The 15,356-nt window shown below is 42.6% G+C and overlaps 1 protein-coding gene across 1 annotated transcript in view; it reads right to left on the bottom strand.

Annotated features, from left to right (window-relative positions):
* LOC124789212 (ice-structuring glycoprotein-like) overlaps nt 1–15,356 on the bottom strand; it is a 43,265-nt gene that overhangs the window by 2,202 nt on the left and 25,707 nt on the right. Inside the window, exon 3 of the mRNA XM_047256506.1 lies at nt 5,648–5,838. Coding sequence (XP_047112462.1) covers nt 5,648–5,838 — 191 coding nt within the window. The remainder of the gene's footprint in view (nt 1–5,647; nt 5,839–15,356) is intronic.

A 15,356-nucleotide genomic window follows, 5' to 3' on the forward strand; every position in this document is an offset into this window, starting at 1 on the left:
TGCGTATTCGCTACGGTCGAAGGTTCGAATCCTGCCTCGGGCATGGATGTGTGTGATGTCCTTAGGTTAGTTAGGTTTAAGTAGTTGTAAGTTCTAGGGGACTGATGACCTCAGCAGTTCAGCCTCATAGTGCTCAGAGCCATTTGAACCATTTGAACACTTGCGTATTGTTTGATTAATTACTACTCCGTCCAACGCTAGGTGTGAAACAATGATGTAAAATACAGAAATTAACCTCTTAACCAGCACACCGTGCCACGCCCAATCTGGCCGCCGCCTCGCAGCCGACGCTTGCCTCATCTTACGTTGCAGCTACCGTCCTTGGGCCTAAGGCGTCGCGCAACCTCAAATTGACCACCGGGTCGCTACGCATTAATCTGAGGTCGGCAGCTTCTCGAGAACTGGTCCACATACTTGCGTATTCCACATACATTGTGGCCTTATAAACATAAACATAAAGGTGAAGGTAACAACCTGAGTTTTACACGCCAGACATACTATTTGGTGGGTACTTCGTCTCAGAGTGCCTTCTATTTTTTTAATTGAAATAGGGCTCAAAATGTGCAAGTGGTTAGGTGAAGAGGATACGTGCCGTGCGAAAGAGTATTACTCACATCTGACTTTAGTCAGTATTTATGCAGGCGCCGGTACGCTCGTGTGAGTATTTCAAGTGACTGCTTGTTTAGCAAAGTTACAATTAGTTGCAACGGCCAGATCGTAAGAGATTAAATCCTACCTTGTTGGCCATGAACTAGACACTGTCTCAGGGCCGGCCGCGGTGGCCGTGCGGTTCTAGGCGCTTCAGTCCGGAACCGCGTGACTGCTACGGTCGCAGGTTCGAAACCTGCCTCGGGCATGGATGTGTGTGATGTGCTTAGGTTAGTTAGGTTTAAGTAGTTCTAAGTTCTAGGGGACTGATGACCTAAGATGTTAAGTCCCATAGTGCTCAGAGCCATTTGAACCATTTGAACTGTCTCAGGTACAAGTACCAGCTGTTAAAGGTAGAATCAAAATTATATGCAATTATCCGTGACATAAATCCCTGAAATAATTAATGCTATCCACCATAGGCGATAAACAAATGGTATGGATGGATACTGTAAATTACATAAAATTCTCGGTGTGACTCACCAGAAACAGCACTCCTTTTTTAATTTCACAATGAGTCAGACATTATGATTTTTACCAAACTTTATATACTTTTCGAAATCCTTGGAAAAAAGAAAAAAAAGAAAATCGTTTTACAATCTTTATCTAGAAGACACACTGAGCACCGACTGTTGAAACGCCAGTAACCCTGATTGTTTTCATCAAATAGCTTCCAATATCTGTCTACATGAAAGTCTGAGCGAATCTCCTATGTTAGTTTCCCATAAATTTCTGTAGACTGAAAGCTTGATGGAATTACAGCTGATTATTTACGCGAATTTCGCATGAAATTACGGTTGATGCAAGGTTACTTCTCACGGGAACTGTTCATAGGAGCTACAAATCTTTCAATCAATCCGTTCTTGGAAGTAGCTCGCCTAGTGAGATCCTCGCCAAACCCGTATGACTGAAGACTCCGAAAAGTTGGACAGGGCTGTTTCATCGCTTTGAGACAATTGCAGATGCTAGAATGTTCTACTGGAAAGAAACACAGGAAAGTTACGGTTCGCCATAGGTGACATCTACATCTATGACTGCATTTTAGAGGACCTGAATCTATTTCCGACAGTACTGGAGACTTTTCCTTTACCTTTGGGTCCATGCAGTGCGCTGAAGACAACTAAAGATCTAAATGAAGAAAAGCAGCGGTTCCGATTTTGAAATAGGATATTATCAGCTAGAGGAAGCGTGTGCTGATCGCATGCTCGTCATGCTTTTTGACGCCTTATGCAGACTATCAAGCAATGGTTGGTCGTTAAAAATAGTGTGAACGTAACATATACATCTACCTACATAATGTGTAAACCACTTAGAAATGGATAATACCAATGGCACCCCATATTAAAATCTCACCCGTTAGCGTACGGAGTGCGGTAGAATGACTGATTACATGCCTCTGTGTAGCTGTAAGTAGTCTAACCTTGTCGTCGCGTTCGCTACGGGAGCGACACATAGGAGGATGTGGCGATATATCCATAGACTCCTCTCTTAATACTAGTTTTTGAAATGTAGCAACTAGGCTTTTATCTGAGTAGGTTAGATTTTCCAGCATTTCTGTGACCACTCTGTGGATCAAATATTCGTGCAACCCTTTTTTGTAAGTACTCAATATTTCCTGTTGCGTCTATTTGATATGGGTTCCACACACTTTAGCGCAATTCCACGATAGGTTCCACGAGTTTAACAGAAGCAGTCTTCTCTGTAGTCTCGTTTCATCCAACACAAGTCATTACCCCCTTCCCTATGACGGAGCCCATATGATTCAATTTCATGTCCGTAAAAACTTTTACGCCACCATATTTATATGAGTTGCAGATTCCAATTGTACTTTTTTTTTTTTTTGCAGTCATAGGATATTCTTTTATGCATTTTGAGCAGTTGTCAGTTTTGAATTTCTGAAAATTAAATGTAAGTTGTGAATCTATCTACCACTTTCATACCATATCAGGATCTGAGGGAATATCTGTGGAACCTTTTTGCATACAGTAATTCAAGACAGATAGTGTATCACCCGCTTAATTTGGGGATTACTTTTAAATATACCAATCAGGATATCAATACGCAACTTGAAGAGTAAGGGTCCCAATAATTACCCTGGGGCACTCCAGAATTTACTTCTACGTTTGTTGATAACGTGCTCTCCAAGAAAACATTGTCATCCACACTATCAAGAAATCCTGAACGCGGTTACAAATTACGATGGGCACCCAGTACAATAGCACTATTTCCTATAAGCATTGGTGCCGTACTAAGTCAAATACTCTTCGGAAGTCAAAAGATACCACCTCTACCTGTCTTTATCCATGCTCCTATGAATGTCAGGTGACAGAATCACGAGTTGGGTTCCGCATGACCGATATTTTCGGAATCGTTGCTGGTTGGCGCAGATCAGGATCGCAGAGTCACTATAACATGCCACTTGTTACGATCCATGTGACAGACGTGTAAGACTTGTATTTGAATCACATACATAACAAGAAGCCACCGTACGGTGCATGGCGGTACCATGTACCATACTAGTCTCTCCTTTTATGTTCCACTCGCAAATGGAGCGAGGGAAAAGCGATTATTTGCACGCATCCGTACGAGAACTAATTTCTTTCATCTTGCCTTCGCGGTCCTTCTTACGGCCGGGAGAGCGGTGTAATGACCACATGCCCCTCCGTATCCGCATCCAGTGTCGCCTATGGGCTGAGGACGACACGGCGGCCGGTCGATACCGTTGGGCCTTCGTGGCCTGTTCGGGAGGAGTTATCGCGGTCTTTAAGCGTAACGTACACCGGCGGACGTCGAATCGTTCTGCAGTCAACTGCAAATATTGATTCTCCAAATTTCGGGAAAATAGCTTGTCTCCACTCCGTGGATTCCCACTTGAGCTCTCGAAGCGTGTGAATGATATTCGTGTGTTCATCGAACCCACCGGTAAGATATCTAGTAGCATGTCTCTAAATTTCTTCGATGTGTTCCTTTCATTCGACATGGTGGATATTCAAAACACGTAAGCACTAATCAAGAATACATCGCACTAGTCTTTTGTAAACAGTCTTCTTTATATATGAACTGCACTTTTCCAAAACCACCCCAACAAACCGAAATGGAACATTCGCCTTCCCTGCCACATCCCTCACGTGCTCATTCCATTTCATATCGCATTGCAACGTTACTTCTAATATTTAATCGCTGTGACTATACTAAGCAGCACAGTAATAAAACGACATTCGAATATTACAGAACTGTTTTTGCTACTACTCGCATGAACTTACGTTTGCCGGCCGAAGTGGCCGTGCGGTTAAAGGCGCTGCAGTCTGGAACCGCAAGACCGCTACGGTCGCAGGTTCAAATCCTGCCTCGGGCATGGATGTTTGCGATGTCCTTAGGTTAGTTAGGTTTAACTAGTTCTAAGTTCTAGGGGACTAATGAACTCAGCAGTTGAGTCCCATAGTGCTCAGAGCCATTTGAACCATTTTAACTTACGTTTATAAGGGTGAGGACAAGCTGCCGTTATTATGTTGTTGTTGTTGTTGTTGTGGTCTTCAGTCCTGAGACTGGTTTGATGCAGCTCTCCATGCTACTCTATCCTGAGCAAGCTTCTTCATCTCCCAGTACCTACTGCAGCCTACATTCTTCTGAATTCGATTAGTGTATTCATCTCTTGGTCTCCTCCTACGATTTTTACCCTCCACGCTGCCCTACAGTACTAAACTGATGATCCCTTGATGCCTCAGAACGTGTCCTACCAACCGATCCCTTTTTCTAGTCAAGTTGTGCCACAAACTCCTCTTCTCCCCAATTCTATTCAATACCTCCTCATTAGTTATGTGATCTACCCATTTAATCTTCAGCATTCTTCTGTAGCACCACATTTCGAAAGCTTCTATTCTCTTCTTGCCTAAACTATTTATCGTCCATGTTTCACTTCCATACATGGCTACGCTCCATACAAATACTTTCAGAAATGACTCCCTGACACTTGGATCAATACTCTTCTTCAGAAAAGGTTTCCTTGCCATTGCTAGTCTACATTTCATATCCTCTCTTCTTCAACCATCATCAGTTATTTTGCTCCCTAATTAGGAAAATTCCTTTACTACTTTAAGTGTCTCATTTCCTAATCTAATTCCCTCTGCATCACCCGACTTAATTCGACTACATTCCATTATCCTCGTTTTGCTTTTGTTGATGTTCATCTTATACCCTCCTTTCAAGACACTGTCCATTCCGTTCAACTGCTCTTCCAAGTCCTTTGCTGTCTCTGACAGAATTACAATGTCATCGGCGAACTTCAAGTTTTTATTTCTTCTCCATGGATTTTAATACCTACTCCGAACTTTTCTTTTGTTTCCTTTACTGCTTGCTCAATATACAGACTGAATAGCATCTGGGAAAGGCTACAACCCTGTCTCACTCCCTTCCCAACCACTGCTTCCCTTTCATGTCCCTCAATTCTTATAACTGCCGTCTGGTTTCTGTAAAAATTGTAAATAGCCTTTCGCTCCCTGTATTTTTCCCCTGCCACCTTCAGAATTTGAAATAGAGTATTCCAGTCAAGCCATTCATTATACCAAATAGAAATTCTACGTAAGATATCCTGTACCCTTCTACAGTTACTTTCCCGTATACTGCCGCAGATTGCTGCTCATCCTATCCATCATATCCTTTAAATGTAGAGAGAATGAAAGCGGTCCTATCAGACTCCTGACGATATCTTTATCTGTAGTGAATACTCGCCGTGGAGGGCAACGTACTGGGTTCTATTACTTAAGAAGCGTCCGAGCCAGTCATGTATTCCGTGTGCTCGGACGTTCGTTAGCGGCCTGCAGTGGGACGACGTGTCAAACAGTTTTCGGAAATTTAACAGTATGGAATTTGCCTGTTGCCCTTCATTCGTAGTTCGCAGTATATCACATGACAAAAATTCCGTGCTCCGGGTGTGGTAAGGACCAAAGTATGGTCCACGAGAGGAGTCCCTGGACTAAGCGAGATAGAGGCTGGTACTTACGAGGAACCTCATGACTGGATGCGCTGCTGGTGGTGTGTGGCCGGCACTCGCAGAAGACCTGTGGCTTGCAGATGCGCGCCGCGCCCTTATATACGGACGCGCCTCTGCCGGCGGCCTTGCCACGCCCAGGCGGCCCGGCCGGCTCTGGCCCGGTCCAACTCGTCCTCTGGTGGCCTCGCGGTCCCCCCGGAGACATCATCCCGAGAGTCGCGACGCTGCAGAGGACGAGGCGCTGCCCCCGAGCGCCGCAGTCGGGTCCTGGCGGGCAGACCAGCCGGTACGGTTCCGTACGTACAAGCCAGCACCTTATTCCATTCACTCATCATATAGAGCAAGCCTCAAACAGTAATACGTCTTAGCCTCTTGATGTTTTTTGTGATCTTTCCAAAGCTTTTGACAGTGTAAATAATGTTGCTCCCTTAGAAAAACTTTAGTTTTATGGAAGTTCTAACAATACCACCACTTGCAAAGTAGGTTAGGAATCAGATTAATAATGTTGCTCACGCAGTATATGTTCGCTTTATCGGGCAACAACAAAGTTATTGACTGTGGATGGTGTCGTCAGAATGGAAATAATGAAGCCACTGTAAAAAAAGTCATTAATTTTAGCACTTATCTTGAATGGATTCCCACGTAGATTTCGTCGAAGTCGTTATGGCTCATCTTGTTGATTCTAGGGTGATTCCACTTTGACTGCTAGAAGGTCCAGATCTGTATTTTAGCAATATTTGAAGACCTTACAAATGCGTTTTTCAGGAAATTCTTAATGATCAAACAATCCCAGATCAGAACAATGGTATGGTAGAAATAATTTTTGACTTGGTGTTCACGATCTACATTTTCAATGAATTTCTTGTAAATTCACATATACTTCTTCTCAAATGTCACATCATCAAGAAAACAGTTTGTATCAATCTTCATATATTTAATTTCCACTTGAACCAAACACAAGACTTGACTGTTCTTTTACAAAGCGAAAATAACAACTTAACTTCTGCATAGTGAAACAAAGACTACTCTGTGCACATTCGCGCCAAAACGGTTACAAGTAAGTCAAAGATTATGACAGTCTCACAGAAATGTAATATATAGATACATCGGAGTACCTATACATTAATAAGACCAAATGTGAATATTTTCACAAAAATATGTCTTTTACTTCGTAGAAAAGTAGTACGATATTACTGGTATCGAGAACAGGGGTTGGAGTGCCGTAACGGTCACGTAAATAAAGAACCATTACAAAGTGATGGCTTTATGCACAGTCAGTTTGAAACATACTTAACAAACAGGTTGTGCTGAATAATTCAGAGAATATCGAGAAGGTAGACAATTTTAGGTACCGCAAAAAGAATAAAAAAAGGAGAAAGAAAAAATTATCGCAAAGAGAGTACCACAAGGATCAGTTTTGGGTCCACCCCTATTCCTTACATATGTGAGTGACCTAGCACTCAACATTGAACGAGCAAAATTGGTACTTTTTGCAGACAATACTAGTGTTACAGTGAATCTCATTGAAGACAAAGCATCTGAATAGTTGGTAAATGATATATTACAAACAACTATTAAATAGGTCTCTCAACATGAACTTTAAATTTTGAAGAAACACACTACATTCAGTTCTGTACAACACGCAGAGTCATACTAACAACTGATGTAGCACATGAGTGGGAGTCAGTATATGTGGTAGAATGCTCAAGATTTTTGGGTGTGCATGTTGATGAGAACTTAAACTGGAAGAAGCATACTTCTGAGCTTCTCCAGCAAGTTCAGCTGCTTCTGCTCTTTGTATAATTGGTAATCTTGGAAACAAATGTATCAATCTCCTGCTGTATTTTTCATATTTCCACCAAATAACGTCCTACAGAATAATTTTCTGGGGTAAATAATATGTGGTGTTCTCCCACGGACGTCATGTAGGTAGTTCATCAAGGAGCTAGGCATTTTGACTGCGCCGTCACAATACGTACAATCGTTAATGAAATTCGTCATAAATAATCCAGCACAATTTGAGAAGAGCAGTGTGGTCCATACCTGCAACACTAGAGAGAAAAATGACCTGTATTACCTATTGTTAAGGATGTCAGTGGGTCAAAAAGGAGTTCAACATGCAGTAACAAAACTTTTCTGTCGTTTTCCCAATAACAAAAAATGTCTGACAGGTAGCGAAGCAAGTTTTAAATCTAATTGAAAATCATTTCTCCAGGTAAATGCCTATTTCAGTGACGAATTTCTTCTTAAAAACTGGTAACCATTAAAAACATTTAATTGTAGTTGTGTAAGTAGGACAAAAAATAATAATGTGTCCATTAATGTTAACACCAACCATGTATACATATCCTGTAAACTGACTCGTTCTAGATAATTTCGATAGAAGAATTGTCAAATGATTTAAGTAACATGTAAGTAACTAACTGCCCATATTCTTCTTCATGGTTGCACAGTCCTGCTGACCTTCGGCACGTAGTGTGTCTCAGACGTACTCTCGTGAGCCAAAACATTATGACCACTGCTCACAGCGAGATTGAATGCTGCCTGTTGATACTGCGGGCAGTTCAAATGGTTCAAATGGCTCTGAGCACTATGGGACTCAACATCTGAGGTCATCAGTCCCCTAGAACTTAGAACTGCTTAAACCTAACTAACCTAAGGACATCACACACATCCATGCCCGAGGCAGTATTCCAACCTGCGACCGTAGCAGTCGCGCGGTTATACTGTGGGCAGTGACACAGTAAGGACAGTACAAGCGGAGGAAAGACGAATAGGTAATCATTCTGGCGATATTATCGGACACAACTGGGGAAGTTCATTGACACAAACGACTTTGGCCAAAGGAAGATTGTTACGGCCCAGCAACCGGGAATAAGCAACTCGCGAACGACGAAGCTGGTCGGGTGTTTGAGTGTTAATGCGGTGGCCATATAAGTGGTTAAATGACTGAGCAACCACCAGTAGTGGACAAGGGGTTCGACGTCCACGCCTCATCACAGACCGTGCTCTGTCAAGCAGGATAGGCAGCTATTTGTTGCAGGTATGTCGGCAGAATATAGTGCTGCTGGAAGCACAAGTGTTTCGGAGTACACTGTTCAGCAGACTTTGTCGAACTTGTGGCTCGTCAGTGGATGATTCAAATGGTTCAAATGGCTCTGAGCACTATGGGACTCAACTGCTGTGGTCATTAGTCCCCTAGAACTTAGAACTACTTAAACCTAACTAACCTAAGGACATCACACACATCCATGCCCGAGGCAGGATTCGAACCTGCGACCGTAGCAGTCGCACGGTTCCGGACTGTCAGTGGATGACCCAACTACGTAGTTAATTATGACTGAAGTGCGTACGGTGTCATGAAGATTATTTCAGTGGTAGCGTGTCGCCCGGTCGGATGAAACACGTGTCGCCTGGTCGGATGAAAAACGTATCTTGTTACAGCATGTTGATGATCGTGTCCGGATGCACCAACATCCATGAAAATGGCTGCTTCAAGTATGCACCGAGTCACGGACGCACGCCGGTGGTCGCATTAATGCGAAGTGTGACAAGAACACGGCGAATAATTTTATTCGAAAAAAAGTAATAAGTTTATATAGAATTTGATTCTACCTCCTTCAAAATATTGTCCTAAGCTAGTTATGCTTTTATTCCAACGTTGACTCCACGACTGGAAGCATTTATGGAAGGCTTATTTTGCAAGGGCGTGCAGCTGCTCTGTCGTGGCTCTCTTCGGCGTCAGAAATGGTGTGAAACGGTTTTCCTTTAAGCGTGGTTTTAATTTCTGGATGCAGCCGGAACTCACATGGGATTAAATCTGATGAGTAAGGCGGATGTTTGCAGACGGGAACACTTTTTACGGCCAAAAAGTCGCGAATCAAAAGCGAGGTGTGGCACGGCGCGTTTTCGTGACGAAGAAGGAAGCCATTGGCCCATTTTTCTCTCTCTTTCTTCGTGCACCGTTTCGCAAACGTTTCAGTACACCCTTGTAAAATTCTCCGTTTACAGTTGCTCCCTTGGAACTAACTTTGATCACACTATGCCCTTCATATCGAAAGTGAGCATGACTTTGATATTCGATTTTGAATGAGGTGCATCTTTAGGACGAGGAGATTCACTGGGAACTCTGAATTTTCGTCTCAGTTTCATACCCATAGACCTAAGTTACGTCTCTTGTTACAATTTTGGACATGAAATCCGGATCTGAATGAAGACGATCCTTCAATTCCGTGCAAACTGACACACGATTTTCCTTCTACTCGTCACTCGAAAGTGTGGGAATACATTTTGCACTCATTCGTCTCATTTGCAAATTATCGGTTAAAATGCTTTGCAAGGACCCGTACGAGATGCTACGTTCTTTGGCACGCTCTTGAATAGATATCCGCCTGTTTCAGTGAACAGTTTTTGCCACGATTTGTACCTTTTCCTCTGTTTTTGAGATTAATGAACGTCCAGAACATTGCTCGTCTTCCACCCATTCATTTCCGCTCTTAAATCGCTCTTACCACTTCTAAACATCGGAGTTACAGCAATACGCCAATTTCAACGTTTCGTGAGTTTCTTTGTCACTTTTTTACAGCTTGAAACAGAACTTAATGTTCACGCTTTGTTCAAAATCCATGATGCGCTACAGAAGCGATTTTAATTTAATCGTACGGCTAGGGCCCCCCGTCGGGCAGACTGTTCTCCGGGTGCCGGCGAATTTGACGCCACTTCGGCGACCTGCAGTCGATGAGGATGATAGGATGATGATGAGGACCGCACAACACCCAGTCGCTGGGCGAAGAAAATTCCCCGACCCAGCCGGGAAACGAACCCGGTCCCAGAGGATTGACATTCCGTCACGCTGACCATTCAGCAACCACTCTAGCGCCTCTGGACACTGACTGACAAGTCATAAGATCATCATCATCATCATCATTTAAGACTGATTATGCCTTTCAGCGTTCAATCTGGAGTCCCCCTTATAAAATTCCTCCATGATCCCCTATTCAGTGCTAACATTGGTGCCTCTTCTGATGTTAAGCCTATTACTTGAAAATCGTTCTCAACCGAATCCAGGTATCTCCTCCTTGGTCTACCCCGACTCCTCCTACCCTCTACTGTTGAACCCATGAGTCTCTTGGGTAACCTTGCTTCTTCCATGCGTGTAACATGGTTCCACCATCTAAGCCTGATCGCCCCGACTGCTACATCTATAGAGTTCATTCCCAGTTTTTCTTTGATTTCCTCATTGTGGACACCCTCCTGCCATTGTTCCCATCTACTAGTACCTGCAATCATCCTAGCTACTTTCATATCCGTAACCTCAACCTTATTGATAAGGTAACCTGAAGCCACCCAGCTTTCGCTCCCATACAACAAAGTTGGTCGAAAGATTGAACGGTGCACATATAACTTAGTCTTGGTACTGACTTCCTTCTTGCAGAAGAGAGTAGATCGTAGCTGAACGCTCACTGCATTACCTTTGCTACACCTCGCTTCCAGTTCTTTCACTATGTTGCCATCCTGTGAGAATATGCATCCTAAGTACTTGAAACCGTCCACGTGTTCTTTGTTCCTCCTATTTGGCACTCAATCCATTTATATCTCTTTCCCACTGACATTACGTTCGTTTGGGAGATGCTAATCTTCATACCATAGTCCTTACATTTCTGATCTAGCTCTGAAATATTACTTTGCAAACTTTCAATCGAATCTGCCATCACAACTAAGTCATCTGCATATGCGAGACTGCTTATTTTGTGTTCACATATCTTAATCTGACCCAGCCAGTCTATTGTTTTCAACATATGATCCATAAATAATATGAACAACAGTGGAGACAGGTTGCAGCCTTGTCTTAACCCTGAAACTACTCTGAACCATGAACTCAGTTTACCATCAACTCTAACTGCTGCCTGACTATCTATGTAAAGACCTTTAACTGCTTGCAAAAGTTTGCCTCCTATTCCATAATCTCGTAGAACAGACAATAACTTCCTCCTAGGAACCCGGTCATATGCCTTTTCTAGATCTATAAAGCATAGATACATTTCCCTGTTCCACTCATAACACTCCTCCATTATTTGCCGTAAGCTAAAGATCTGGTCCTGACAACCTCTATGAGGCCTAAACCCACACTGATTTTCATCCAATTTGTCCTCAACTAATACTCGCACTTTCAACAATACCTGAGAAGATTTTACCCACAACGCTGATTAAAGAGATACCTCTGTAGTTGTTACAATCTTTTCTGTTTCCATGTTTAAAGATTGGTGTGATTACTGCTTTCGTCCAGTCTGATGGAACCTGTACCGATTCCCAGCCATTTCAATTATCCTGTGTAGCCACTCTTCAAAATCTTCTCTCCATCTGCCCAGGGCATCAACAGGATTCACCAGCAGTTTTCCTGACCTGTCCAAAATACTTGTCATTTGCTTCTTACCTCCCTTTCGAAGACTGCTAATTACACTCCAGAATGGTTTTCCAGCAGCTTGACCCGAAGTCTCCAACCTGTTTTCAAAGTCTTCCCAAGATTTCTTCTTGGATGCTGCATTTATCTGTTTGGCTTTGTTTCTTTCTTCAACATAACTTTCTCTGTCTACCTGAGTTCTAGTATGTAGCCATGTTTGATACGCGTTCTTTTTCCTTTTACAGGCTGCCTTCACTGCGTCATTCCACCAAGCTGTTTGCTTCATCCTACCTTTACACACTACTGTTCCAAGACATTCTTTAGCCACTTCTAGTACTGTGTCCCTGTACCTTGTCCATTCCTTTTCCCATGACTGTAATTGACTACATTCAACTAACTGGTACCTTTCTGAGATCACTGTTATGTACTTGTGCCTGATTTCCTTATCCTGAAGTTTCCCCACTCTTATCTTCCTACACATGGACCTGACCTCCTGCACTTTCGGTCTCATAATCCCAATTTCACTGCAGATTAAATAGTGATCAGTGTCATCAAAGAATCCCCTGAATACACGTGTGTCCCTCACAGCCTTCCTGAATTCCTGATCTGTTTTTATATAGTCAATGACAGGTCTGGTTCCCCTGCCTTCCCAAGTATACCGGTGAATGTTCTTATGTTTAAAAAAGGAGTTTGTGATTACTAAGCCCATACTGACACAGAAATACAAGAGTTGTTTCCCGTTCCTGTTGGCTTCCATATCCTCTCCATATTTACCCATAACCTTTTCATACCCTTCTGTTCGATTTCCAATCCTGGCATTAAAATCACCCATGAGCAGAACACTGTCCATGTCCTTTACTCTAACAACTACATCACTGAGTGCGCCATAAAAACTATCCATCTTATCTTGATCTGTCCCTTCACAATGCGAATATACTGACACAATCCTAATTTTCTTGCTAGACACTGTCAGATCTATCCACATCAGTCGTTCGCTTTGCTCTAATTTAACGCTGGCCTCTCAGCCCATGACTATGGGACAAATTACATCAAATTGTCGTAGCTTCGACAATTGCTACTAAAATAATTCGCTCACCGCATTTTTTTATCACACTTCTTATGCTTTGTGGGACGTTTACCTGGACTTCCATGGTAACCACGGTAGTAATTAAAGATACCATACAACAGTGGGCCTCGTGAACTTTATTCCAGACCATTGGCATCCCTTAATGCTTTTGTCTTCCACGACGGCCTTGGCATGTCCTAGCAGGATAACTGCCCGTGTCACAACGCCAAAATCTTTCTTAGTGGTTTGAGGAACATGATCGTGAACCTACGTTGACGTCTCGGCTTACACATACCACTGCTCTGAACTCGATGGGACGCATGTAAAACGCTATCTAGAGTGTCAGCTCTATGCCCAGAGACCACCAGCCCGAAATTTACGGAAATTGAAAGACCAGTGCGTAAACATGTGGTGCTACATACCTCCAGAAACTAATGACTTGTCGAACCCATGCCACTACCGTTGGTCATCGTGGAGGGCGTTACCACTTGCCCACGTGTTGTTGGCCAACCGTGCACAGGCAGGGTGACGACTCTAGCGAGCGACCAAATGGTCTAAATTTCCCTGAATATGACCCCATCGCGGGTTGAAACCAGTTGGCGGCAAAATAAATAATGCGATTGTGACTGTCATTTTGAATAAATGACATGCTGTACCGCATTCCCAATGTGGACCAAAATGCTGTTTAAGCAGACTGTCAAATTTTTTTGGTTCATCAGTGCTCATGCCATATTACTAATCGTACTGCAGTCTCGGTGACATTAATTGCAGATGAATGTTTTCATTTGTTCAAACATATTGTCACAGAATAGTTACAGGTTAGTCCTCCCACTCGCGTGCCTTTTGCGTACGACTAGGTAATCGATCTAACAGCATGTTTTGCTGTCGATGCTGTTCTTGCGGTCTTCAGTCATAGTTTCTTGCTGATCTCCATGTAGTCTATCCTGTTTAAATATCCATTTTTGAGTAACTACTGTGATCTACATCCATTTGAACTCTGTTTACTGTAGCCGATACTTGGTTCCCTTCGAGAATGTTTATTCCCACGTTTCTCTCCATTACCAGGTTAGATATTACTTGCCGTCTTAGGAAGTGTTCTAACGATATGTGCTTTCTTTTGTGTGGTAGACGACTTTCTTTCCCGACTCGATTCAGTACTACTTTATTCGTTATCCGATTTGCCAGTCTAATCTTCAGTGTTCTTCTTCAGCTTTAATTTTTCTAATTCTATTGGTACAAAAATATTTTTTGTAAATAATGGAGATAATTCTTTCCGTGATAGTAAGATCATACTTAAGCTTCTTACTTCCTCTTACGGAGTATGTGTCCTCAAAGTGTTTCTCTTGGAATATTAGTCCATAGGCTTTGACTGCTAGTCTGATAGTAGTGGCTCGTCAGGAGCGAACGTTAATTCAGTTCTTTGTTCTTTTTTACTCATACACTTCGTTAACCGATTGCCAAAGTTCAGGGGAGACTGTTTTAAATCTAATCGGAAACTCAAGCTCTGACTTTTCAGCCAGAGCTCAGACAAATTAATTAAAGAAATAAATTCTCTATCAAGCTCTGACTTTTCAGCCATAGCTCAGACTAATTAATTAAGGAAATAAATTCTCTAAATGAGTCTACGATCGTTGTGGTTTTTTGCCAACAGAGCAGAATAGATAGTTTAATAATTTTCATTCATTATACTGTTTCACCTTAGTGTTATTACAACTGACAGTGAAATTTATTTTACGACTTCTAGGTATTGATCTGATGATGGCAGTAGCTGAATCGACATAACAAATAAAAATCTATTAAGTGACGTAGACGGTTTTGTTCGCAAAAGGGTCTTAAAGGACTTATAGTGGGCCAGGGAGATAGTTGCGAATACTGGATCGGGATATTCAGTTATGGATCTGCCTAATTAGAAAGGAAAACCTCTCGAAAACCTTCGTCATACCGGGGGGGATAGGAATTATTTTAATTTGTAACGATACAGAACAAATTCAAAAACGGATTCAGCTGTTGGGTATGCGTGCGTCGTATATTAAAGAGAGTAAACACCGAAGACTTGAATCCATAAGCAATGAAGTGTATCTGCTTGACATCCACCGATGTCTAGACTTCTTTTTATATTGCTCATTCCTTGCCCTGAAGAGCAGGGCGAACTGTTTCAGGTCTGGACCGTCGTCGGGATCGCATCTTTTCATCCAAATCCCAGAGACAGTTAAGTACGGGAAGTGGCTCACAACTTGGGAATAACTGGGAGG

Source organism: Schistocerca piceifrons, chromosome 3, assembly GCF_021461385.2.
Source record: "Schistocerca piceifrons isolate TAMUIC-IGC-003096 chromosome 3, iqSchPice1.1, whole genome shotgun sequence".
NCBI classification, from domain to species: domain Eukaryota; kingdom Metazoa; phylum Arthropoda; class Insecta; order Orthoptera; family Acrididae; genus Schistocerca; species Schistocerca piceifrons.